This window comes from Scatophagus argus, chromosome 8 (assembly GCF_020382885.2).
Source record: "Scatophagus argus isolate fScaArg1 chromosome 8, fScaArg1.pri, whole genome shotgun sequence".
Taxonomy (NCBI): Eukaryota; Metazoa; Chordata; class Actinopteri; family Scatophagidae; genus Scatophagus; species Scatophagus argus.
Genome location: NC_058500.1, coordinates 11,225,370 through 11,252,895, shown reverse-complemented (window position 1 = coordinate 11,252,895; position 27,526 = coordinate 11,225,370). Strand labels below are relative to the sequence as shown.

Sequence of the window (27,526 nt, the reverse complement as noted above, 5' to 3'; positions counted from 1 at the left end):
TTACATCATACCCATGTGTCTTGTCTACTTGCCAATCCAACTCTCAATCCTCCTTTGCTCTGTCTCCCTTCTTCCTTCCTCATCTTTTTTTTTGTTTCTGACTGTCTGTGCTGTGATTGGCAGGTCCTTTGTGATCCAGCAGATCCCCAGCAGTAATCTCTTCATGGTGGTAGTGGACAACAAGTGTGACTGCAGCATGTTTGAGCCAATCACCATGGACCCCATCGAAATCATGTATATCCTTTATTGCCCAAAGACTTGAGAGGTGGGGGTGATTGAACACAGGACACCAGTGTGCAAATTCTAGTCTCTTTTTATCCTGAACGACAGGAAAGTGTGATTTGAAAGCACAAGAGCTACATTTGACAGGGATGTGAAGATGAGCAAAACAGCAGCTACAGTAAAGCCTCCAAAACCTTGACAGAAAAATGGATTAAAAGCCACAAAAACTAATAATAATTGTCACAATTCAAATTTCAAATGGGTGAATAATTTATAAATAAACTGACACAGAAGAAGATGAATGAATGAATAAATGAATTAATGGTTTTTGAGGGCGACTTTAATGTGTTACACAGCTGGCTGGTTGCAGTCTTTCCAGTTTGGCTTCCCCAACTCCACTGAGAAAAATAACAGAATTACCTGCTTATGTTTTTTAAAAGGAGAAGTCTGTTCTCTTCCACCAGTGTCACAATATTGTAGTTATAACCAGTGTGTGTCCATGTGAATTGTGGTGTAAATAGCATTGAATGTTTCATTTGTGGGGAAACCATGGGGAGTTTGTCTGCCCTCTGCCCCTCCAGTGGATGAATGAGATGAGAACGTTGCGAGGGACAAGATCTGAAGCCGAGGCTTTGAGACAGCACTCTGCTAGAGGTCTGTTTTGTGTGTGTGTGTGTGTAGCCCACACAATAATGGGATACTGATCAATTGCAGACACGGCGCAGAAAGGAGTCAGACTGAAAGAACTTAATTTATCTCCACATAGCCGAGCTGGGTTCTCCTAATGTGTAATTCTCTATGCAGTATAGTCACACTGTATATACATGTCCGCCACTGTTTATTTTGTTGTGGAGTGCTTACTGTACCATGAAGCTTGCTATTCTGTTGCTATGCGACAAAAGAAAACTCATCAAATATTGCTCAGTCTGTTTCCCTTTTATTTTTACACAACCTGCATTGCACAAAGTATCACTGCATCCATAAGAACCTCTGTCCATGGTGCACTTAAAAACATGCATTCCTTTCCATTATAAACAAGAAAAGCACTCCAGCAGGAAAGCACCCTGCAGAGGCTACACGTTGTCTGTTATTGCCTTAACTTCAGCCGCACATAATGAATCTCTCAAGTGCGAGCGGTTGAAGATGCAAAAGGACAGGAGGCGCCCAGATACCTGTCACCCTTTTCACCCAGAGGTATCAGCACACACAGACACACACAAATAACTCGTTATTATTGTATGTTCTTTTCATAACATTTCCTCTTTTGTGTTTTATTAAAACATTCCACATCTGTCTGTATCTTGCCCCCGTCTTTCTAGGAAAACTCAATGGAGTGCGGAGGAACTGTGGGTCTTGCACCGTCTCTTGCAGCAACACTGCTCTGCATCCTACTGGCGCTGTCCCACAGGTGACCAGAGCTGACCATGCCTCTCTATCCAGAACGTGACTTGGATCGACTTGGTTCGGCATGCAAAAGAATCATGACGATGCCACAGAAAAAAAAAACACTCCTGCCCCTTAGAAAATTGCACCCATTTCCAACTCACCACCTGCAAAGCCCCTAGCCCTGAGGAACCTCCCTACAAGGCACTTATTTGAAAGGATTGATAATGGATAACTATTACAGCTGCTAAATAGTGAACATTAAGGTGCTTTAGCAATATCACATGAGCTGCATGGAGATGTTTTTGGGGAGATACAAAGTTTAAAATATAGTAATAATGCCAACAATGCACATAGTAGCTTAAAAACTGCACAAGTGGTTCCAGTGACAGTCACACCACTATGTTCAGTCCTTTCAGGTAGCAGCTAAGGGCTGGGGTCTGTAGCTGGGCTTGGAACTGGGCATTAGATCCACGTAACACCCATGTGGAGAAAGACAGGTGCCCCTTCCCCCGGCCCGCTCTGACTTTCATGGACAATAATGATATTGAGGATTTAAAAAAAATTAATAATACTGAAGATGAAGATGATTATATGTGACTGGGGTTGTAATGAAATGTTTGTCTAATGATCTTTTTTTTCCATGATGAAAAAACAATAAGTTCTAGTCTATATATGAAGAAAAAAGAGTTTTATTTATGATTTGAAGTGATACCCATAAACTGTGACTATGAGATTTCGAGTCCTCTGATGTGAGTGGTTGTCAATATTTGAGCTTTGCCTTATTGAACAATATTGGTCCTGTTTGTGTACTTTTGAAATAAAATGATGTTAAAAATCCATGCTGTTGTTGGACGCCATGTTGTCAAAAAGCTCTTTGAGAAGCAGACCTGCAATGTAACAATATGGTTAATATTAAGGATCAGTTCTCTTGTCCCTACAGATAGAATTTACAGTGCAGACACCATACACTAACAAGTTGAGTTTACTTAAAGAAATTTAGGAAACCGATTAACATGGGAAAAGTAAGTGAACAAACTTAATTGTGTGAAGTAGTGTGAAATTATTATATTTAAGTGAGCTTTACTTGTTTCTGAAGTTATAAGAACTTAATGTATCTCAGCACAGTTAAACTGAAGTCAAATTGTTGCAACTCAAATACTCTTTATCACATTAACTTAATATATTCTGCCAAAACAAGCAGATATCACTTGAAATTTGTAATATACTTCACTTGAGGTATCTTAGTGTAATCCACTTCAATAAAGTTGACAGGAACTCAATAAAGATAAGTCACATTAACTTAATATACTGTGCCAAAGTAAGTGAGCAGTACTTAATTTTAAATTAATGCACTTCACATACCTTGGTTTAGCTAACTTAAAAATAAGAATTCACAAAATGGCATTACAAACATGTTTTTTTTTCTTTCAGTATCTGCAAATAATAATAATAATCAACATGCTGTTCATTTGTAAACTTGTCTGGAAAGAGATCATCAAAGGTCAAGTTTGGCTGAACAATTTGTGGGGGGGTAGGTGAATAAAAAATTAGAATATCTCATTAGCACCACATATACTTAGTTTTTAATGGGGTTTACCAAATTTGCACTACACTCTAACACTAAACATCATATACTGTTGTCTGAGGTTCAACAATATCTTCTGGATGAACTCAAATGTGTTCTTCATACCTTTGGGGTAATCCAGATGGGGTGCATACAATAAGCTGAACGGAAGACAAAGTGCTTGAGAGGTTGTGGGAATCTCATCCATGACAACGTTTCCTTCAAGGATGATTGCAATGCTGTTAATCAAGGGTGGCGTATCCTCAGTCATGATTCTAAGAACTCCAACAGGCACCTGGGAGAAGTCACATGCAGAGTCCGAATCCTGCATTAAAAATAAAAGAACACAAATAAATTAAGGCAGTTATAGTGTGTTCATTCTTATGATGCACAACATCACATAGAAGAAACAAGCAGTCAGGAACACTGTCGTAGAGAACTCTTTAGATTATGAACAGGTAGAAATGGCTGCATTTCAACACCAAGTCTTAACAAAAAGAATAAAAAAAATAAATAAAAGAGGCTATATAACTTCCCCTGGGAAGCTCAGATTTAGCTCAAACTTTGAATGCATTGAAAATCATATAAAACATAGATGTGTTGTTGCAATTTAGTGATATAACCTTCTAAACGCAATTCTATATCGGGCAGAAATTAAAATGAGACATGGAAAATTACTTTCCTTCAGCATCACATGTGAGGCATCAAATTTGTTTGTAACTTCCCACTGATTAAAAATATGTCACTTGTTCAATGTTGTGACATCCCCATTTAAATATGCTTGGTTTGCAAAGTGTGAATACAGGCTATAATAACTAACTTGACCTCAGTTTATGGGAATTTTACTATTGGCTAAACCTGAGGTCTGATGATGTCCTAAAATGTGCACTGTGCGATGGTCAATCATTATCATTATAAATGCACTTACTGAGCAGCTGAGGAAGAATTCGCTGGAATTATCTCCAAGATACAGGGGCAGACATTGCAGGACTGCAGTGCGTGCTCTGGTGATGTCATTGGTCTCATGGAAAAGATGACAAAAAAGAATAAGCAGAAGACTATATGAAAGCAAACCTATTTGGGGAAAAAAATCTGTGGATATGTGTGCTCAAGTTACAAAGCTGAATTCTAAAGAATTACTTGTACTGTGGTAGCAGCTGTAAGCCTAGTTGAAGCACACTACCATAAGATGGGAATGATGAAGAATCTGAAGCAACACTTACTCGTTATTTGTCACATTCATCATCATTTTTTTACAAAGGTTTTTCATAATTTTACAATGGTGAATCAAACACAAAAGACACAAAAATAAACATGAAAAAAAAATTACTAAGAGTCACAATACCGTCTCAGAAGGATTTTGGTCCAGTCTGCTGAGAAAGCTTCTTATCAGTGAAGCAGCAGTGAGGGAGGAGGTGCAGTGGGACGAAAAGCTGCGGCTGCTGCTGAGTGGGTCTGGCTGGGTAAGAAGACGGTTATCTGGTACTCTGGTGGCCAATGCAGTCTTGGTGACCGAGGGTACCTCTTTTCCAACTGCCACCAACTTCACTGACACGGACACCACCTAAGGTAGGCTATATGAAGAAAAAAATAAAAATAAAAAAATGTATTAAATCAGTACAATTTTAACAGTCATGTGTTACCACATTCTCGTGTCCTTCATATCTAATCAAGATTAAATGATGAACTGGTTAATATTGTTTCAATAATGTTTCCAGATTAGTGTATTAAAACAGACAGCAGTGTCTGTGAAAACCTCCTTATTCAGACAAAATGTATTACTTAAGGATAAGCATCACTAATTAATCTGACCTGCATTTTTGAATGTCTAAATAAAAGCAGTACCCACCTTGTCTCCTTCCTTCTGTGTGCGTTTGTTGTTTTCAGTATTTAGGCTCTCACACCACCTGCATGAAATAAACCAAACTGGGTAAAGTCACTAGTCTGTGCCAGGCGTCAGCATTTATCAAAATACTGTAGTTATAAATAAGTGTAAAAATTATTGAGTGTAATGGACGGCTTGTGACGGCTATGCTAACATGATATTTTAGAAAAGTACGACGACAGCGCTCGACTTCCGTGCTCATCGCGGCTCCAGTTGCCGGCATTGGATCGGCCCGCTGCTCCAGCGCTTCACTCGGCCTGTATTTCCCTTTCTCTACTGGGTCAGTTATGACCGCTGTCTGGAGCAGTGGACGTGTACTGAGCCCGAGAAAAAGCGCTCAGTTTGAATGTTGTGTCTACAAACTGCGACGAACAAACCTTAACTGACGTTACACACAAACACACACCGTCTGTACTGACCTTAGCTAATGTTTACGTCCCAACACGAGCATGACTGCACCCTGACACGCTTGTAAGTTCTGCTGCCTGGAACTGAAGCACGGAGCCGCCGCCGCCGCCGACCATAGCCTGTTAAGCTAACTGGTTTTAACTCATACAGCTAAATAAGCAGCTCGTCGTAATCCAGCAGCTAACAGACAGAAACCGGCGGAGACATGATAAACATTAACACCACACTGGGGCTCGCTCCAGACAGAGTCAAAGCACTTTTAATCGGATTCGCTCATGCTGAACTGCTGCTAACGTCAGCTCTGTGAACCCGCACAGACACACACAAGCTAACATGCCGTCAGAAAGTTGGAAAGTCAGAGATGTCGGCTTTCTTCGAACAATTCTCATTCCAAACATTAAATTATACTGACGAGATTACAAACAAAAGCTTTAAACTTACCGAAATAAGCGTTGGAGTCAGCCTTCTGTGAGGTGCACGACTTTGACCTCTTGCGTTTGAATGAGTTTGGCGGTAGCGATAGATGCGCGCTAACCGGAAGTGGACATGCGCACTGGGGTGCACAGCTCTGTCTCATACCACAAATACAAAAACAAGTTCGTACAACTTTACCCAACAAGTATGTGGGTAAAAAGTGCAGAAAACTCGATGAGAGAAAGTAAACTTAAAAAACTAGTATGAATTAAGTTAAATGCACTATTTCATCTTAAGTCAGGACAATGTTTGCATTTACAGTGTGCTCTTAGTCACTGACTCTGGTGAAATGTTTGGCCTCCATATATGCAGAGATGTGCCAGACTTGTGTGTGCATGTGCATGTGCACATTTGTTAGTGTGCATCTGGTGTTTCACTCATTCATTTAAGCTTGTGCCCCAGAGGCCTATTTCCCCCACACTAAGAGAGACAATAAAGACCACGACACTGGAATTGAAGGCCAACCACAACATACATCTGTATTTGTTTAGGAAATAGACACAAACAGTCCTTTGACATTTGCTGACAAACATACATATACATGCAAGAACAGGATCCCTGTGACATGCCAGGCTAACGTTTATGTGTTTGTGTGTGCATACAGAAGAAATTCTCAGAGACCTTGTCAGTGCCGGCAGGAGGCCACTCTGCTGTGGTCTCCATGTCGACACCAAGGTCCCTGTAGTCAACACCGGGACATGCTTTGTCTCATTCTCCTTCCCCAACTCTCAACCATCCAGATCTACCGAGCCCCACTTCCTTCTCCACTGACAAGGTAATTCTCACCAAGCTAGTGCTCTAATCTGTTTTCCACTGTTTTCACTGATCTAGTCCCTTGAGCCAAACTGTGTGACTCTAATCATTTCCAGTTGATCCTGCTCTTCCTCTTTCTATGGTCCAAAGACTCCCTGACTTGCTGGTGGGTCATTTATCACTACATAATGGGAGTGGAGCTGTTTTGGGTCACGCATCCAATCTGGTCTGATTCCTTCCTGTTTGCCGAATGAGTTATGGGAAAAGTGCATCAGGAAGAATTCTTTCTGGGGAGCAACCACAATGGCAGCCCTGTTGCCACCTCAGGATCCCAGGAGTGATAAATGCTCATCTTTGTTTTCTACAAGCTGTTTTCCCCACACACTTGTAGGGGAGATGTAAGCCTTCAAATATCCTAGAGCACTCTGCACAATAACATTCAGCTAATGTCTTTGTGTGAACACCAAGAAAAAAGGGAAATTGAAACGAGGGAGTTATATGAACCCAAATGCAACACACGGGACAAAGTCAATAACGAGCAAAAAACTTTATTAATTAGATGAGGAAAACTTTGCAGAGGCAGTTAAACATCCACCGGGGGGTGGAACAGGTTACCAAGGAGTCCACAAAAAAGTTCAGTAACAAAAACTTCTTCAGCAAAAATTAAGCCATCAAAAAAAAAAACTTTTTCTCAAAAAAAACCCCACAAAAAGTACAATAACAAAAACCTCTTCAGCAAAAAATTAAGTCACTGCAAGAAATCCCTTTTCTATAAACAAAGGGAAAAATCAGTCTATTTTACTACAGGGGAAGGCAGGAGGCAAAAACAGAAGCAGGCAGGGTCATCAACAGGCAAGGCAAACTAGAAAACAGCTGGAGAGTCATGCAGAGCAGAGGAACAATCTGACAAAGAGAGATGGGCAGGGGTTGCCTTTGTAACCTGTGTGGAGAACAGGTGAGAGCAGAGAGGCTGATTAAGGTGAAAATGGGCTGATTGGGTTTGCATGTTCTCCCTGTGCCTGCGTGGGTTTTCTCCGGGTACTCCGGCTTCCTCCCACAATACCAAAAACATGCACATTAGGTTAATTGGCTACTCTAAATTGCCCCTAGGTGTGAGTGTGATAGTGTGTGGTTGTCTGTCTTTGTGTGTTGGCCCTGCGATTGACTGGTGACCAGTCCAGGGTGTACCCCGCCTCTCGCCTGTAGTCAGCTGGGATAGGCTCCAGCTCCCCCGCAACCCTGACGGATAAGCGGTATAGAAAATGGATGGATGGATGGATGGATGGGCTGATTGGCTTGGAGTTGGGTGAGTGATGAAGCATTCAGGGAAAAACGGAAAAACCAGTGACTCATAGACAGCAGATCATGACAGAAATACAGTGAACAAAATAAAAGAAACAAAATGTAAGACCGTATGTTGAGAATCCCACGACAAAGGACTCCCTTGTTTTACGGAAACATAAATTTGTTCTCACAGGTTTGGCTCAGCACACAAATGATCATGTGGATAAGTAAGCTCACACCTATAACCCCCGTCCATCAAAAGAGACACACTCAAAGACAGCAAGAGAGAGAGAGAGAGACATCACTGAAGGTAGTTTATGAGGAGGCGTTCACATTCCTTCCCAATGATCTGATCTAAGTTGCTGTTTGTGGTGGGAAGGAACCCCTGAGAGAGGAGTCACTGATCAGTGGGACACAATGCCCTGAAGGGGCCCTGCAGCTCAAAACACACTCATCCATCAGCACTCACATCACTCTAACCCTGTTTACTCACCATTATCTTGACAACATGAAAATAAAAAGTCCTTTGCTAATATTCTGGAAGACAGATGACAATGAATCACTCACATAATCACACATTCAAACATTTGTGCAAACATGAACATGAACACACACATACACGGACACATCTGAACACAACATACACACTCAGGCGGTCACTCAGAGGGCAAAGCTTTCGGTGTTACCTCCAATGGAGTGGATAATATTGCTGGTTTGCACTGAGGACCACAGATATGTTTAAATGGAAATGATTCTGAGCAGCTGAACCACACCAGGACCACACACAGGCCCGGTGACCACAACACGCCACAGCTAAGACAAGCTGGGAAAACACACATGATTCTGTTGGCATTCCACAAGGTGAAAAGCAAAATCTCAAAGTTGCAAATCACAGTGTGCATGTATTCTTATGTTTTCTTAGAGGATAGTGGTATGGTGGTAGATATTTAATTTTAAGGAAACAATGAGAAAAAAGAAAAAAAAATAATTAGTATTTGGCATATATATATATATATATATATATATATATATCAAAGGGTGATAATCATGTTTGGTTGGCTTTTATTCTAATATCGCGTGCATTCCCTGCTATCCATTTGATTTTGTTTTTTTTTTTAACATCGAGTCATTATTTTCGTCCTTTGCACTTCAAGCATCATGTTCTCAGCTCTGTCCCTATTTACCTCCCTCTTTGCCCCCATTTACCTTTTTTTCCTGCTGGTCCAACCACAAGCTCACTGGCTGCAGTGGTGGTAATGGCCAGAACTCTTGACTACCTCACCAACACATGCATGTACCCACATACACATCAGAGACTAAACCAAACCAAACCCCAAGACAAATTTGTTCCTGCATGTGCCAGGAGACACGCTGCTGCCAAGGTTGAGAGGTGCCAGCTGAAAACATACACGCTGAACACACATACTCATACACAGAGTTAGTTTTGTACCCCATGCTGTGACAGGAAGAAAAGCCTTCAGTACTTATGGACCTCTTGGTGAGCTTGAGGACCTAACAGCCAGCTGTACTAATAATGTATCTCTCTCTCTCTCTCTCTCTCTGTGAGTGTGTGTGTGTTTGAGCATTTGCACCACTGGCATACCTCAGTGTGATTATGCATTTATTAATAGGGAGCCAGCAAGCCATCAGGCTGTTAATCATGCTTTAGATAATGCTAAAATCATGTCTAAGACCCTCCTGAGAATTTTTATTTACCTTTAGTCAACAGGGGACCTGCAGGTGTAGGAATTTTCAAGTGTGTACTCAGTGCTGCCTCAGCAGGCTTGTGCATGGAGTTGATGCACAAACTTTTTTCCCCCCCACAATCCACCATAGTATGAAAGCTTGCAGCCCCATGCAGGCTTTCAGTCTACAAGGGCAATATTTGACAGGCTACATGCTTCTAAAAGGAAGTTTTTCCTCACCACTGTCGACACACTTAGGTCTCTCTGTACCAATATTAAATTAAAGTCTTTGGTCGAGACCTGTTATAATTGGATAACTTTGTTTGTGATTTGGCGCTATATAAATGAATTGAATTGAATTGAACTCAACTGAACTGAATTGAACTGGAGGAACCAGTCTCTTTAAACATGGCTTTTTTTCTATCAATATTTTGGTCAAAAATACCAAAAACATATATATAATCTTAACTTTGGCAAATTTAGTGGTTTAGTAGTTGGATTTAGTTTAGTAGTGCTGCCTTCGACCGAACATGACATAATGAGAAAAGTTTTAATCTGACTTTCCTCTCTCTGTACTGCACTGCTGTAGACATTGTGAGTGTGTGAAGCAGCCTCCTCCCTTTTATTATACAGAATAATAGGAGTCTGTCGTTTGGTCTTACTAATTTATTCTAAATGAAACTGAGTAGTTGTTGACGATGACGATGATGATGATGTTGAATTTACAGTTAAATGAATACTCTAAAAATGCTCAACCACAACAAATGCTAGCCCGAGCATGATCCAAAACACATGCTTTAACGAAGGACAGGTTTTTCCCTTGACTCACGGAATTAAGTTATTAAGGGCGAATCTTGAACTTGATTTAATCCACAGGATAGGTGTGTGTGCAAGGAAGTATGAGAAAATGTATGAGAAATGGAGAAACTGTATCTCATTGTTTTTGTGCTCTGATCAGGATTAGCACACAGTATATATTTGGAAGGAAGTGTGCACATAATTCACCAGCTTGTAGTTCATCAATTTTCACTTTTTTTCAGACAGGCAGCTTACTCTCATCAGCCAAATACTGAATAACAAAACCAGAACAAATCATAGGCATATATTTAGCATTCCACTGTGTTTGTGCAAACAAGCAGAGGGAGATTTTTCAACATTAGCATATTCAGAGCTTTGTAGCTGTGATTTGAGCTCTGGCAGCACGTCGAGTCTACAAAAAGCCTCATTCGGTTACACATGGCAAGCTGAGCAATGGCCTGGAGGGGTATACATATTGGCTCCCTCAAACAGGATGTGGCTAAATGGAGAGTCAGGAGCCCCCTGCCTTGCCTCTGCCACTCAAATGTAACCAGGCTGTTTTTAGAGAGTAGGACAGTTAACAGAATGGACAGTGAGGAGTGGAGAAAGACGAGAGAGGGGAGGGTAAGCGAGGGAAGGAGGAAAGCTAGATTGGAGGTCAGGGAGGCAATGGAGGGAAAAGGCAGGCTGATCGCAACCAAGTAGGTGGTCTCACAATATCATTGGCTCCAAGCCTTCATTTGTCCCCAGGTCTCTGCGCTGGATCGAGATTTAGACCACCATAAGCACTGTGAGCATTTTAGATTTCCCTCTGATCAAAGTTCATCAGCATCAGGATGTTTATCTTGATTGGAGGACTGATCAACCTGTTAGGGACGATTGGCTGTTGACTCCCCACATGTCTGCTATAAATTTTGTGGTGATAATTTGTGCAGTGTTTTTTTGAACATGGTGTCTCTGGACATGGCGTGGATACATCAAACTTTTATAGAAGTCTGTGTGTGTGTGTGTATACGCCTGTCATGTTTGATTTATATCTTTATACCCCAGCTGGAGAGTTGCTTTTGCTAACTCTGTATGAACTCAGTGTGGACAAGACCAAATGGTTGCTCTTATTGGCACATCAGTGTATGGTTGTTAGTGTGTGTGTGTGTGCGTGCGTGCATGTGTTTATTATACTGGTTTTACTGAACTGTTGAACACACAGATATAGAAAGGCTGTCCACACTGTACAGTCAACAATGGCCTTTATCATATATAGGCGCTATTGTTGTGTTAGTGTTTGAACAAAAATGCATGTGTGTGTGTGTGCATGCGTGCGTGTGTGCGTGTTTGGCCAGACCAGTGAGCCGCATGTTCTGTGTATGCTTGGCCCAGGGACTTCAACGCCCTTATTTTGCATAGCCAAGCAGTGAAAAGAAAGCTAAGGTTACAACCACAGGCCCTGACAGAAAAATCACTGCAGCAGTGTGACATTTATATGCCCTAGTGTCCCCCGCTCACCACCTCCCACACTCTGCCCTCACCCATCATTACCTTCTCGACCCTAGGAATATCCAAAGCTTTGCTCTTGACACTAACCGCAGCCCCATGCGTTCTCCTGGTCTCTCTCTCTCACCCTAACCACCATCACGCCCCTTTTCAGTATCTCTAATCTATGTGTCAGTGTGTATGCAGCACAGTGACGCATGCATGCTTATGTGTAGAGTATGTACTTGTGTGTGTGTGTGTGTTTCATACATGTGGTCCTCCTGCTCTCTCTCACCCTAACTGTCTGGAGCGTTTAGAGGACATGACATCACACTAGGGTAATGTTGGGCGCTGTGTTTTGCGGTAGATGCAAGCTGGGCCGTGACGCCGTCTGTTTGTTTTTCAGAATCTGCACTCGGGGGAGGCCTGGGGACTCAGTTGATTAGGGCTCATTTATGTAACTCCTGCAGTTTCACAGTTATAGGCCATGTTGTAATTAAAAATAATCAGGGCTGTAATACATTGTGGATATGATCTCGTCATAGCTCAGAGGCATAGTATGAGTGTGTATGGCTGGTCTGTGGCGGATATATGAGTGTTTGTGTTTCATAATGCTTATTAGTGGGTGTATGAAGCGTATTATTAATGAGCTGTGTAATCTGAAAGGCGTATCATTACTGGGAGAGGAAAAGAGGAAGCTGACACACAATCAGATATGTCCAAAACAGAGAAAGAGGACAAGAAGGTGACGCTTAAAAGAGGCAGAGGCCAAAAGAAACAGAAAGAGCAGAAAGGAGAAAGGAGGGATGGGATTGAGGAGGAGGGAGCAGAGAAGTGTGTGAGTGTGTGTAAGAGAGATACACACATACAAACAGTTCATTTGTGCTTTCGTGAGTGTAGAGAATTGTTGTCATCCTCCTGAAATGCTGTCATCATTTATGAGGTGTGTAAGAGGAAGTGCACACACTTACATATACACACTCCTGTGACATTGACGTGTTACTGTGAGCTGGTCCCTTCCCTGGCTCAGCCCAGAGTCCAAATGACAACATCTGCTAGTGTGGTTTGAGTCTTTCTCCCAATTACAGAGCAGAGATGAGGCCAGTTGTGTATTTATTTCATTTATTTCAATCACCTTATCCCCCCCATGATTTCCTTCCTGCTTCCTGACTTTATTTCCATCTTTTCTCACTAGACGTTATTTCCTCCCTGTATTACTGGACCTGGAACTGTGCCTCAGCAGAGCTCACACAAAAGCACATTCTTAAAGGTGAATTTAAATTTCCAGGTTCAGAAATCCTAAGAGCCATCTCTACATATATACAAAGGTATAATCATACATATCAACTCAATAAAATCTCAGCCTCTTGGCTTATAATACCACTCTCACTGTGTGTGCCACTGCCACTGTTAGAGGCACAGGATGGAGCTCCTGCTCTTTGCTGTGTCTCCCAATCAGCTCAGAGGCCTGGAGCTGTTTATCTGAGAAATAATTCTGTTGTAAACCATTCAAACCAGCCCAACCCAAACCTTTCACCAGCCAAAGGCCTTGCCTTTGTGTTGATGGAGAAGAAATGGGCCTGATCTTAATAAACTATGTATTTATGGTCTCAGGATAACAAGTTGAGTCAGAAGGGTAATTTTGGCCAGCATCTGTTTATATACTTTTTAACAGTCTCCCTGGTGTAAACAGTGTGTGTGGTTTGCAGGCGCTAACTGCCTGCTCAATTTAACAATTAGATCTGTGCTACCTCTGTGAGATTGCATTGCTGCAAAGGCATAAACCTAATAATAAACTGGTGCATAATGTTTTTCAGAGAAAATGAGAGTTTGATGTGCAGTTATAAAATGCTGAATTATTAAAAATACACTATGCAAAACACACCTGTCACATGAGCTCCTCCTGCGCAGCTCAACAGTCAAGAGAGAGAGTCAATGAAAGTGGAGGAATCATTAGCATTAGCAAAGCAGATAAATTTAAAATTATTTTCTGACTGTTTCACAGTAGTTATGTTTTAAAACAGACATAAATATGTCCATACCTCCACTGAAGCTCACACTTCCTATCCTATCTTGTCATGCACTTCTAGTGGGTCATAAGCAATCACAAAACCCATCAGCTATCGTCTGAAGATGATTTAGCTTCTGGGAGCAACAGCCAATGTTTCCTGGCTTCCTCTTTCATTTGCTGGTTATTATACAGTTTGACTAGCAACATGAGATGCCAGAATGGCAACCAAAGAAAACGAGGCTCAGAATGGAGTCGGATTCAACAGAGAACATCTATGACCAGACTGCATCCCAACTAGCCAGTTTACACTTTGTTAACAGTCTAAAACCACTACAGATGCTTTGTTTCAGGTATCTGCTCGACAAACGGCACGTGTTCGCTTGCTTGCCAACCAATTTATCTAAATGTTTTAGGCCAGCAGTCAGGTCTACATATACACTAAATGCGCTATCCATTGGATATGGATTCCATGTCAAATTTTCACTGGGCCAGTCCAGAAAAAATATTTAATTCATTACCTTAGACTCAGGCTGTCTCCCACAGTCCCAAAAACATGAACATTAGGTTAATTGGCTACCCTACATTACCCCTAGGTGTGAGTGTGTGTGTGCCTCTCACTGGTTGTCACCTGGGATAAGTTCTAGCTCCTCATGACGCTGCACGGATAAGCGGTATAGAAAATGGATGGATGATTACACTAGGAAAAAGTTTTTGGTTTTTCAGCTTTCTTAAATGCCCTCAAAGCATTAAGTTCACTAATGCTCTTATTGAATGCTCACTGCTGATGGGCACTGTAAATGAGAGGGTAAGAATAAACCTTTGTTAAAATTATTCAATATTAACAAGTTTGGCTGATCGCTTGAAAACTACAAGGTCAGAAGGTGAAGTTAAAGGAAGCAGAACTGGATAAATGTTTGATGGTCCACAACCGCTGAGTCTAAGTGATTAAGAGATGAATGAATGGCACCTACAGAGGAACTGTACCAATATGTCATTTTCTAACATGCAGCAGCCTGTCAATGAAGGCTCCCAAACCTCAGAAAACCTTGAAGATTCAACCAGATGGTCTCGTAGATGTTGTTATTATAGATGTGGGTGTTGCAACTCAGTAAGCCCTGATTTCTCTGCTTGTTAAGTAACAGGGTTGTGGACTTTGTCTCATGTCTTTAAACCCTGTCTGGATATTCAAATAGATGACAAAAATTAAATCCTTTATTCAAGGAAAACCTAATCTTTCCATTCTTCTGCTATGTCGGAGATGTCAATTTAAATTGCCACTGCCACTGCAATTTAAACCACCTTCATATCCTGCTCAATTATCATTATGCCCTTTCCTCTGTACACTGTCCATGTCAGGGTGTCAAGTTAAGTGCAACCCTGTCTCCTAGAAATTCTGTTTATATACTACTAATTTGTGTTGAGTGCCAAAGGGTTACATAGCTTAAGCAGTTTGTTATGAACATGAATCAGACTATAATTGTGGAGTCTTGAGTAGTTCCCAGATGTCTCTCCCAAAGTTGAAATGTAAATTATGCCCTTGGGTGAAGGTGAATTGAAGGTGAAAGAAGGCATAAATTGCCAAGGCACACATCTGAATCTCTCTTTTGCTTCTTTTACCCTGGGAGTGTAACTTTTCACATTCATTTTGTTGCTCGGGCGGACCTCCTGGCGGACTCCCTGTCTCCTCTCAGCACCTTTGACAATGGGGACAGGTGTGTTGTGCCAGGTGTGTGCGTATGTGTACGTATGTAAACTGCCAGGTGTGCACTATATCATGAGTAGCTGGTGGGGTGTAGAAAACGGAACCAGAAAGCAATTGTGCTTCTTGTCACACACCCTGAGCACAGTTGACAACTACAAGACCAACCTCTAATTATCAAACACAGCTGTTTTGCAAGTAGAAGGTTCTCAAAGCTGAACTTAATGCCTAAATTAAGCTGCTTTGGAAGGAAGAAAAAGCTGGCCGTCCATTGGCCATCGACAGGTCATTCAGTCGCTGTGGAAGGTGTGTGTGTGTGGATTGTGGGTGGAGCAGATGGAGCAGAGTGACAACATTAGTTAACTGAGGAGACATTTCTGGATAAGATCTCTGCACAGCCATACTGTGAGATAGATTATTAAAGTAACCATTGCACTGATGTTGCAGTCAGTTTTGATATTGACAGTAAAACATCTTGAGGTCGTTCCTGAAGTTAACTCTGAATATCATTTCTGCTCTGATAATCCACGGAAAAAGCAGTCATGTCATCTCTGTTAGTTTTTTGGAGCAAAATCAAAACACTTCATTGCTCAACAAATTAAAAAAAGCATGTTGGTTTTGTCATGGGTATATAACATTTCATATGATATTTCATACGCTTGTATAGAGTCATCCAGGGAATAAAATGTCTGGACAAAACACAACAAAGTGAAAAAAAAAGCCTCTGGGGATAATTTGTGGAGCCAAAAATATTTTGTCACTCTTATGAATGGCTTCTCTAGTGATGATGTCTGGCGGGTAATCCCCAACTGCTGTTTTAATTTGCTTTGACATCTCACAACGTTTAAGGAGTGTGTGTTTAACTCATAGCCATAGGAAACACAATTCCAAACATTGATACCTGTCTGTAGAAATATGAGCAAGCAACGGATATAATAGAAAAATTCTAGCATAACCAAACTCATTTTTAAAATAAGTAAAAATGGCATGTCAACTGCAAATATCCTTTAAAACATGGTCACATACTTGCCTTTACTGTCAGAGTAGTTAAAATCAACACATACTCTACTGTTGAACTCGGCTGCTCTGGATAAGAGTGTCAGCCGAATATCTAGAATGTAATGTTTTCATAACATGAACTATGTACTATGATAAAATTCACCAAAGTATATTATTGTAAATGTTTAATGAACACCCACTTCCCTCATTAATCTCCCAGCTAAGCACAAGGAAGATAAACAGTAAAGCTGTTAAACAGCTGAGCTATCCCACATTCTCATACCTTCTTATAAAAACCTGGAGGGCCGATATGCACTCCAAACTTGGCAGATCAGTCTCAACTTTGGTTTGAGGACTTCCCTAGTCTTTCTCTCCCTGAGCGCTCTGTAGTTTTCTGTCTCTCTTTCAGTCTCTCTCTCTCTCTCTTTCTTTTTTTTGGAATTCACCTCTGTAATTTATTTCATGCAGGAAAAAAGACATTGTGGGCTCATAAATCAAAAGCACTTTATATAAAAAGAAATGAAAGCCGCCTGCATATGGGATGTTTTAGCTCACATTCTTAGCAATTTGACATGTAATAAAAGAAATATGGAATTTTCACCTCAGGTCTCTATCAATAAAACAAATGTGAGCACTGAATGTGCTCTGTGTGCCTGCACTCACACCATATCGTGACATTTACATAACTTGATTTGTTAGCCACAGGAGTGAATGCCTGCGATAGTAAGGCAAACAGAGTGCATGAACAGTAACTCTAAGCGTGATCTACACCCCTGCAAAGAAAATTCTTATCACAGCAGATATATGGTTTAAGACCCTTTGATGACCAAGTTTCCCAGAACACTAAAAAAGGTTTGTCCACAGACAGGTTTATACTTCAGCTTAAATCTCACGTTTAAATCTTTATCTTTGGACATTTCTTTTATGCTAATGTTTTTTGTTTCACAAAACAAAACCAGATAGACTAAATACAATGTAGTTGGAATTTTTGAAGAGCAATACATGGGCTGCTATTTATCAATCACTCATGTATCTGAGAGAGGCAACCTAAATAAATTAATCCTTAGGTGTTTTTGATGTGCGTAGGCCCTCAAAGAGGATGCCTGTGGTCTAAAGCTTATCTGGGCACTGTACATGGCAGATTGATTTTATTTTCCCCTGTCAGATTGAATCTATCATTCCACATACCATCTGACTTGTAGCTCAACTGCCAGTCTGCTAAAGCCAGCCCCGATCACTTTAATCTGCGACGCTGTTTGCGGGTTTTAAATGATCAGGTTGTATAAGGCTACAGCGATCTACCCCGTGGAGAGATCGTGTTACTCTGGGACACCGCTGGCAGCTCCTGCTCATTTTTCGTTTGATTTCGGATCAAATTGCTATTGTCACCTTCTTGAGGCTCCTTCAGACATAAATGTGGGTTGTTGCTTTTAAATGTGTCTCTACTGGCTCAGCAAGGTCCTGGGCTCACCGTAAACCCCGCTAAAGCTTGAAGGCAAGTCTGTGTAACTCCTTGTGTGTGTGTGTGTGTGTGTGTGTGTGTGTGTGTGTGTGCATGCTTGCATGGATGCAGGACGGTGATTTGTGTTCTCTTAAAGCCTTCTGTGCTCAGGTTGAACAGCCATATATTACCATGCTGGAGAAGACAACCATGTCCTCCTCCTGTGTCTGTACCCTGCTCACCTTTGTGCAACACTGCTTTTGAAACAGCAGACTATGTGGTTAAAATATTGTGTTGTACATGTTATGCTGTCTGACTTTTACAGCAGAGCCTGTAAAATGCATTTGATGTCACTATGACAGTTGTAGCCTCACATAAGGGGAAAATATACATCTCGACAATGCTGCAAAATGACATTCTGTAGAATAACACTGCAAATGTACAGTAAAGGGAGTCTATAAGTTGGTGACTGCAGTAGGTTAACTTATACACACTCCCTAGAGCTACAGTGCAGTGGGACAGGTCTAAAAGGAATGTCAGTCTCTTAAAACCCTTCGGGTAAGGACTTAGGAACCACGGTCTGACTGAAAACACCTGCACCTTATAGAGGCTAGTGTACAGAGAGCTTCAACATCCTGATCCAACATACACATTCATGAATGTACGCTTTCATGCAAACACACATGCATAGGCTAAACACACATGCGTGTGCACGTGCACATGCACACACACACACACATATATACATAAAAGCCATTTGTGCTCACACACACACAGTAATGCACAAATCCATCCAAATACTGCATATATAACTTGTGTCATCCTTTCCATGGCTACCTAACCCTTTCTAACAACAGGGACATTTTTTGCATCTTTTCCTTCAAAAGGTAAAGTGCAATGAAATACTATCCACATGTTATAGAGGTGGAAAAGACCCAAAAATGCTCTACACTCCCAAGAAAACTTCCCCTCTGCTCCATTTCAGACTTTCAGGAGGAAAAAATGTCTCTTCTGTAGACAGTGAGCTATTTGTGCAGGTCTGCAGCATGTCTGCAGGCTTGCAGTGGACTGTCACTAGGATGGGTGACTGGTTTTACTGGTCTACCTCTGCTCCCCTCAGAGGGACAAAGTAAGCGCAACAGCATGATCTGGGCGTCATAGTGGAAACAGTGCTCCTGGGCAGACCTTTATGCGGGGACTAACAAGCAACTTCTTCATTAGTGTAATTTGCTAAAAATCCCATGGATTGAACCAGATGTTTTCAGACTGATTTTGGATTTATTAAGTCTGAGATTCCAGCACAATGTACAGAAGCAAGCTCAGTCCTTACATGGTCATTCAGAGTCTAACATATTTCAGGACAAGAGTTTAGCTAAATTTCAAACAACTTCCAATGTGTTCTGGTTCTTTGCCATCTAATGTGGTCCCATCCAAGGGGTATAAAAAATAGGTGGCACAGCAGGATACTTTTATAATCTAATCGTTTCTCATTAGCCTTGCCTCAGGGCTGATGGCAGATGGCACTATGCATCAGGTTAACACACTGCCTTCGTTAGTCTTAGTTTGTTTTCCTAGGCAGGCAGCACACTGTGGCTCTCCAGCAGTCATTAAGAACCACAGCACGAGTGATGGGCTAAAGGCTAAACTGGAGACAGGCCTGGAATCAGAGCACTAAAAACACACACATTGCTTTCATAGACAGTGACAGCTGAGCTCCATCCAATGCAGACCTTTAACACTGTAGCACCTGATGTTGCTGCTTGTAAAATAGCCACACATGCACGAGACTCCACAAAGGGCAAGATGAGGCCGATGCCTGAGGCCGATATTGTTTATGAACAGAGCACAGTTTTCACTTTCTTTTCTGGCTGTCTTCTATATAAACAGGAAAACATATTTCTCTTTGTTGACATCCAAAAGAAAGTTTGAGAGTGCCAGGAGGAAGAGAGATACGAGGGACTGTGTGATAGTGAAGCACTTAAACAGTAAAAAGTGAGGGCCTGAGAGGAGAAGGGAGACAGTAAGGGAAATATTGGGAACAGATATTTTTTTTTTGCTGCAGGGTTGCATACATTTTGTCCAAGCTGTACATTTGAGCTTTGGTGTCAGAAAGACTTCCTACAGATTTTTACATCCAAAGCCAATCTGACATGCTTTCGGGTTTTTAATTTTTAAGAATTTTTTAGAATCCAGAATTGTTTTTCTTTGTCGCTTTGGAAATACATTAATAATGAAGAAAATAGGATTAGTGCCACATTAAGTTTGTGCCGAAAACTGGTGGAGCTTAATGTGCTTTAGGGGATAATATACTATGTCACATGCATTTTACATTTAGAATTCAAAAGTCAAACATGGTTTCTATGCCATTTACAGTTACTGTTTCATCTTTGCTGTGAAATCAGCTTCCACTCTGGCATGTATGAGCTGTAGTGGAAAATCGATAGAGATTCCAAGCCAATATGAGGTATGTGTTTCCCATAAATAAGATAACTGGCCTTTCTCTAAGCTCTGAACTCAAGTCAGACTATATGAATTCAAGTCAAAGTACATGAGCTCTCTGGATTCAAAAGCACATTATTATTCTCTGTGTCAGTAATGAATAATGTTTTCCATCTCTCAGGGATGAAGACTCGAGAGAACTTCACATGTAACGATGTGTGCCGCTGCGCAGACTGTTTGTGTGTGTGTGTGTGTGTGTCTGCATGTGCATGTTGATGTGGGTGTGTGCATACATTTCTGAATGTCTCTGAGAGTCTGAAAGACCCTGGGGAAGCCAATTATTGGGTGTAAGAAGACCTAAAGCTGTTCGTCTCATTCTGCCTGACACTGTAGCCAATCATAACCTTTCCCTGGGTTCCCTCTGTAACTCAGATCAAGCTAAAGGGGGCCCTGAAAGCCACTCCATGTGCTTACACACACACATGCACAGACTCACACACACATCGCCAGCTCAGTGCCAGAACCCATTCATCAGGACCTCATAGCTGGGCCCTGTCAACCTCCAGCCCCAGGCCTATAGGCCTCAAGCCAGGGTCTTGAGTTCCGGGCTCCCCGCCAGTCTGTCATGGTGCTGGGCCACGGGCCAGCCTCCCATCAGCTTTGATGTGAGCTGCTTAACCAAATGGCTGAAGAAGGGTGGCCCCTCAGCACAGGAGTTACGCAGCACACTGAGCGGGTCAGTGAGTTACCATAAGCATTCAGCATATGCATACGCACACATGAACACAGCAATAGCAGACTTGTCCAAAGCATGGTTTAGGGAATGGGTTTGGATTTTTTTTTTTATTGAAGTTTCCATTGCATATGCTCCTTGTTATAAAATTAAATTAACGCTTGAAATATTTTGTATTCTAATATGATTAAGTGGTCTTAATTGTTTGATTTGGAGGCTTTATACAACTCTACCTAATTAACATTGCAATAAATACACATTTTTTTATTACTCCACATGCAGAGGTATAATTTGTCAGATTTTCATCATGTTGAAGACTGAAATACAGCATTTACGGCACTGTTGCTCTGGAGGCCTGAGAGATTGATTACATCGGTGGAAAGCAGGCAGAAGCAATGAACTGTTGAATCATGTCATGTTTCTAAGTGATGTGCCAACTCTCATCTGCATAGACAGGTTAGCTCCAGTCTCGCCTTCAGTCTCTTTCTTCCAATGCATAAATACCCACAGGCACGCATGTACAAAAAACTCACATTTATACCCTCATATGCACTGCCATAAAATGAATCTAACAACGGATTGTGCAACACTCATTGCAAGAGATTTCGGTGGACTAAAAACAACATTCATGTTTCAAGAACAACAACCACTGATAAGTATGCATATGTTGATTGACAGTTGTAGGATATTTCCAATGTGATATGAAATACAAATGGAAAAACTGTGGTATTTTGATCTAATCTGAGCCATGGTTTTGCTAACCGTTGTCTGACCTTGATATTGTAAGAGGAGGAAGTTATTTTACCAAAACACTGAACCTCAGCATCCCCTCGTATCTCCAGCTGCTTTTTTGTTTTGTTTTGTTTTTGGTCACTCTGTATCACACATTTTCCTTATCTTCCATTTTTGTGTCTTCTCTTTCTCCTTTTTATCGTAAGGAATGTTTCCGAGTGGTTCCTCTGTCCTCCAGGCTAGACAGGCTACTGGATCCACAAATTCCGATGCATCAGTCATAAACTCGTTTCCTCTTTAGGGAACCTGAGAAACAGATTATCATTTTGTATATATAAAAGTCTCTCTTCCAGTATTTATCTGTATATGTGGTCTTAAAACAACAACGAAGAAGGACCACTAATATGTGACTGCAACATTTCAGAGAAGCTTAGGCCTCTGCCAAATCAGACAAATAAACACGACATACAATATGTGAGAATAAGGTGGCCTTTCTGAGCCCCCCTCCAAGAAAAGCCAAAGCCAATGGGAAGTGCGAATGTTCCACACTCAGACACAGGGCCTTACAGAAGGATATTCACCTTTAAAAAAGGTGTTAGGTTTATTGGATCTAGCAGGACATTACCTGCATATCCAGCTATGCCATTTTTCCATCTGTACTGCGTTGATTCATTAACCACAAAGACCTCAGTGTAAAGACCCTGTTTAAACACCTTATTTCATTAAGTGCTTTTTAATGAGGGCGCTAACTAGCCCGGGTGTCAGTCATCAGGAAAAAGACGGCCAAAGCTTTTGGAAAAATATGTTTTTTTGCGGTCTATTACATTTTTCCTGCGATGGTTAAAGTTATGATGAGTGTGGGTGTCGATTCTTCTCTAGTTCTCAGTCCAAGCGCATCCTGTGTGACCTGTGTGGGGGATTTTTTGCATTGCTGTTCCTCAATAAAAGAACTGGCAGTGGCACAGCTGTCTCTGTTTCACAATTGCATGACTGGGCCTCCGTGCTCACTTGCAGTAATAATACGGTCCATTTACTGTGTTTGCTTTCAGCACAGCTAATTGATAAGTTTGTCTGTTTCCCAGATTGGTTTGACAAATCCTGAGACAGTTGCTCATCTTCACTTAATTCTTGGCACACAGTTTCAATCTGCTTTGAGTATCAGGTTTTCCCCTCACTCAGCTGTAGAGAGGCTACATCCCAGACGACACACCTGTCTTTTATAATTCCAGATCCTTCTGCCATATGCAATGCAATCGATTATTTCATTTTCTCACGCAGGATAACTGATTTCATGTCCCTGGCAGGTTTAAAGATTTATTTTTCTACTTATTATTATTATTGTTATATGCTCTGTAATATACTTCAGAGCTTTTTCACAGATTGGTGGGTGGGATGAGAGTCTTTGGGAGAACTGGCTTCCAGTTGACTGATTGCCACCGGTGGCCAGTGACTCACAGGGATCCCTCTTAAACTTGAACTTCAACACTTCACTGATACGCTTCATTAATATGAGCATTAAAGCAAATGACTTCATCTCAGAGACGGTGAACGCATCAGTCACTGTCTGTCTGCTTCCTCATCCATTTCCTCTCTTTTTTTTCTTCACATTTTCACCCGTCAGTGCCATGAGAATAAATGTGTTTAGATCATTGTAATGTACGACATCAGGGGAGGTGTACTTGGTCTGCAGTGGTTTTGAGGTGGGTGGACGTGTCAAAGTAACATCCACATGCATGCCAGGACCCAACGTTTCCCAGCAGAACATTGCTTCATAAAGAAATGATCAGTGTTATTCATTTCACCTGTGGTCAGTGGTTTTTAATGTTTTGGCTGATCAGTATATTCTGCACCGTGAACACCCCAGAGGGTTACGAGACAGAGAATTTTCTCATGGAGATAAGTAACAGGTTGTACTCCCCAAAGATCTCAAATTTCTGCTAGCGTTCCTGCCTGTATCTGGAATTTGTTTGTAGGTACAATCTCTTTCAACTACCTTTTTGCTGTTTGTTGTGTTGTGTTGTTTTTTTTCACATTGCATTCAACCATCTCTTGCAAACAGTGCATGAGTATCATGGGAGAAGTACATGTTAAAGTAATGTAAAATTAGTGGTAAAAGGAAGCTCTATGACTGCTGCACGATAGTTTAACTATAACTGGGCTGAGCTACACTGATGTCGGAGCAACCCCAGGGGCCCACTTTAGTGTAATCCACCAAGGCTTAGCAGGCTGACAGAATCACTCAGCTACTGGCTCTGACCTGGCACTCAGCTCCCTGTGGGGCAGAGCTACACACACACACACACACACACACACACACACACACACACACACACTCCATTACCACCACCAGAAGAGAGAAAAGAAAGAGAAGATCCCATGGCAAACCACAAACAAGTACGTTTCTTCTGGGCTTATAAAAATGTCTCATTGTGTAATATATTGCATGCACTACGAGAGGAAGCCATAACGCAAAGATGTGATGACAGTGAGTGTATTTGTAATCTACACTAACTTAAAAATGGAGTTGTGTGAGAGCAGAGCAGTGAAATGACAGAAACACAAAGCGTCGGTGCAGAAGATGAAATGTCATGCTGGAGTATTCCACGGTGAATGTTTACCTTTTTCATGAAGGGTCTGTAAAATCGATTAAAGTGAAAATCAAATAAAATGAAGAAAAACTTCATTTGGCGAGATGGTCGTTCTTTATGATGTTTCAGACAGAATAACAGATTGTAATCTTTTACTGTCCTGTGAAGGTGAATGGATTTCCACATCTGTGAGCAATAAAGTGAGATGAGCTACAGTGCACTACTGCAGTGCTGCATGCACACACACACACACACACACACACACACACGGACACCAACAGCAATTCAGCTGTGTTTACATTTCCAATTGCAATTATATCCTGTATTCTGCTGCTTTGCAACTGTAGTAAGGACTAAAAGCTCTAATAGATGGATGACTATAGCCAGTTCAGCTCTGCGTAAGAACTCACCTCTGGAATAAACGTTGTTATGAAAACTGTAATTGAACTGATCCTGATTTCTCTTGGAAGCCATTCTTCACTCACTCGAACACACACACAAAGTCATGCGTACACACACAGACGCCTCAGTCATGCACAGTGAAAAATTGTGACCTATATGTATAACTTTTCTATTTACAGCCGGAGCTGTGCCCCATTGAAACAACTTGTGGTGCGCGTGGTTTCTGGGGGGACATTGGGATAGAACTGGCAGCGAGAGAAGGGGGAGCTGGTAACTGCGGCACCATCCCGTCTCTCAGATCCAGTCCAGACTGTTTTGCGACGTCACGGTGCGGTGTCCTGCCCTCTTTCTCTAAAACACGCAACCACAATCCCAAATAGCTCTAAATGCAGCTCTGCGGAGTGCTCTTATTTTGGCCCCATTGACGCTTTATGAGAGTTTTACAGTAAGAGCTGGGGAATGGAACAAGCTCCACTTTGGCTTGGAGAAATGAGCTTTGCCAGAGCTGTTGCACTGACAGCTCATGTGTTCTGTTTTCTGAAGCTTTAGAGCCTGGCCAGCACTGATCAATGGAGAGTTTGTATTTGTATGTAATTGTTTTCTGTTGTGACAGTTTTATTCTATTGTGACAGTGATGTAGCATTGCAAAAAAAAAAAAAAAAAAAAAAAGGGGGGGGGGGGGGGGGGTAGAGTTCACCCTGAGGTTTTGTTTCACAGATGGTAAAATATGGTGTAAATGTATTACATCAACATGTGTAGCCTGGTATATTGCAGTTACAGTAGAACATTAGTTCAGTCTTTTCCACTGCAGGAACAGAATCAACAAAATATTTATGAATATACAAAGCTGTGGTCAGCATATCTGGCTTAGGCAGAGTGAGGTTGCCTTATATCAACCAGCTGCTTTGTTTTAGGAAAAACACAACTTGTCACGTAATCGTCCTGAAGAACCTCTGAGGAATTTTAATGCAGGGGAAGAAGAATAGAGTGAAACCACTTGATAAGCCGAGTGAACCTCGGTTTTTATCCACCCTGTTCCATTCATCATCATAATTATCACCTTTGCATGAATACAAAAACACAGACGCACGCACGCAGATGCAACCAAGCATTTAACGCACAATAAATGCTTGAGCTATTTGCATATTTCAACATTTTGAAACTTTCAGCATTCCTTCTGGAAAGAAAAAAACATTTCTGTAAACGTTTGTTTCTGTTTAGGAACAGAAAAAGGAAATTATAAAAAGAAGAACATTTGAGAGCAAAATGAGATAGATGGAGAAAGGATCATTTAGGCAGGCTGCTGTTTTCTAAGATAAACTGTGAAGAGTGGATGTCGAAGGGAAGCAGGGGTTTACACCAGCTTAAAATGTCTGTTGAGCACCTTTCTCAGACTTATGAAGCTACAAAGTGCTCTTGTGGTCAATGCTTAATTGTGTGTGCAAAACCCAAATCACAACCTTATCACCCTGTGACCACAGCCAGAAAAAGACTGTGTTGTTCTCTGCAGAACAGGCGTATAAATATTTACACAGTTGCCCGCACTATCTGTCAATCTGTAGGTGGGAGCAGAGAGAGATGCAGGCCTGCCAAGCTTTTGGTTTGAACATTTGGTAAGTATCCGTGCCTCTCCTTCTAACTGAGTGTGTCATACCTGTGTAAGTCATACCTGTGCACCTGTGGGTTTCAGGTTCCCTCCTCCTGGTGTTTCAGCCTGCTGCGCACCTGGATTTCTGTTTATGCTACTGCTGGAGGAGTCCTGCTGGTATGAAGTAAGTCAGTCTCTCTGACATCTGAGGAGCCCCATCCAGCATGTGCATGCAGTAGTTTCTCTCCTTCATGTACATAAGAGATCCAGAGTGGAAGGGTCGTTTCATATCCTTATAAACCCTGCCCTCGACAGAAGGTTCAGATACGTAAAAGAAAAAGAAAAAAAAAAAAAAAACTCTTGCTGGACTTTGTCTCCTTTGACTCTTTCTCACTCACTCTTTCTCCCAACCTGCTAAGCTTATATCTTTCTCTCCCGCTTTTCCTTATTGGCCTGCATGACACCAATCAGAAATGTAAACACTTGTCATGATGTAACACACTTTGTGCAAATGGGTGCACATTGCAAGTGCGCAGACACACAAACACACACACACACACACACACACAGATGGGGGCCAATTGACAGGGTCACATATGGGATGTGCTCCTAAAGTCAGTATCATTTTACCAATGTAAATATTAGTCAATGTCAGGACCGTTTATATTGTAATGGCAGTCCTTCAGCTCTACTTTCCTTTTAAAGCACTTTCTCTCTGCTCCTCTCCCTCAGGCCTCTCCTCTCACAACCCCAGTCCTTATTACTCCCCTCTCATCCAGCCCTCATGTAATCCCCTGTCTCTCATTACCCAATCTTCTCTCCTGTTCTCTGCATCTCCTCTTCAGGTCCAGGAGTCTCTGACAAGGCCCAGTCGTCTTCCAGACAGCCCCATTCCCCCATGCTGAAAAACCCCCTTTTCCTATTCTCCTGACACAATATGATTAATCATTCCATTAACCGATCCA

General features: G+C 41.6%; 1 protein-coding gene and 1 long non-coding RNA gene across 3 annotated transcripts in view; one reads left to right on the top strand and one right to left on the bottom strand.

The window, feature by feature from the left end:
- Positions 1 to 2,161, top strand: part of cacna2d3a (calcium channel, voltage-dependent, alpha 2/delta subunit 3a) — a 106,677-nt gene extending 104,516 nt beyond the window's left edge. For both annotated transcript variants that reach the window (XM_046396596.1, XM_046396595.1), the window contains 3 exons: positions 124 to 236; positions 1,334 to 1,416; positions 1,542 to 2,161. In XM_046396596.1, coding sequence (XP_046252552.1) covers positions 124 to 236; positions 1,334 to 1,416; positions 1,542 to 1,634 — 289 coding nt within the window. In that variant the 3' untranslated portion in view covers positions 1,635 to 2,161. The remainder of the gene's footprint in view (positions 1 to 123; positions 237 to 1,333; positions 1,417 to 1,541) is intronic.
- Positions 2,162 to 2,279: 118 nt separating this feature from the next.
- LOC124063197 lies at positions 2,280 to 6,037 on the bottom strand. The gene is made up of 6 exons (XR_006844068.1): positions 5,907 to 6,037; positions 5,022 to 5,079; positions 4,518 to 4,746; positions 4,101 to 4,193; positions 3,299 to 3,497; positions 2,280 to 2,495 (listed from the first exon to the last, which is right to left on the bottom strand). It is a non-coding gene; the product is annotated as an uncharacterized LOC124063197 (long non-coding RNA).
- Between the last annotated feature and the right edge of the window lie 21,489 nt (positions 6,038 to 27,526).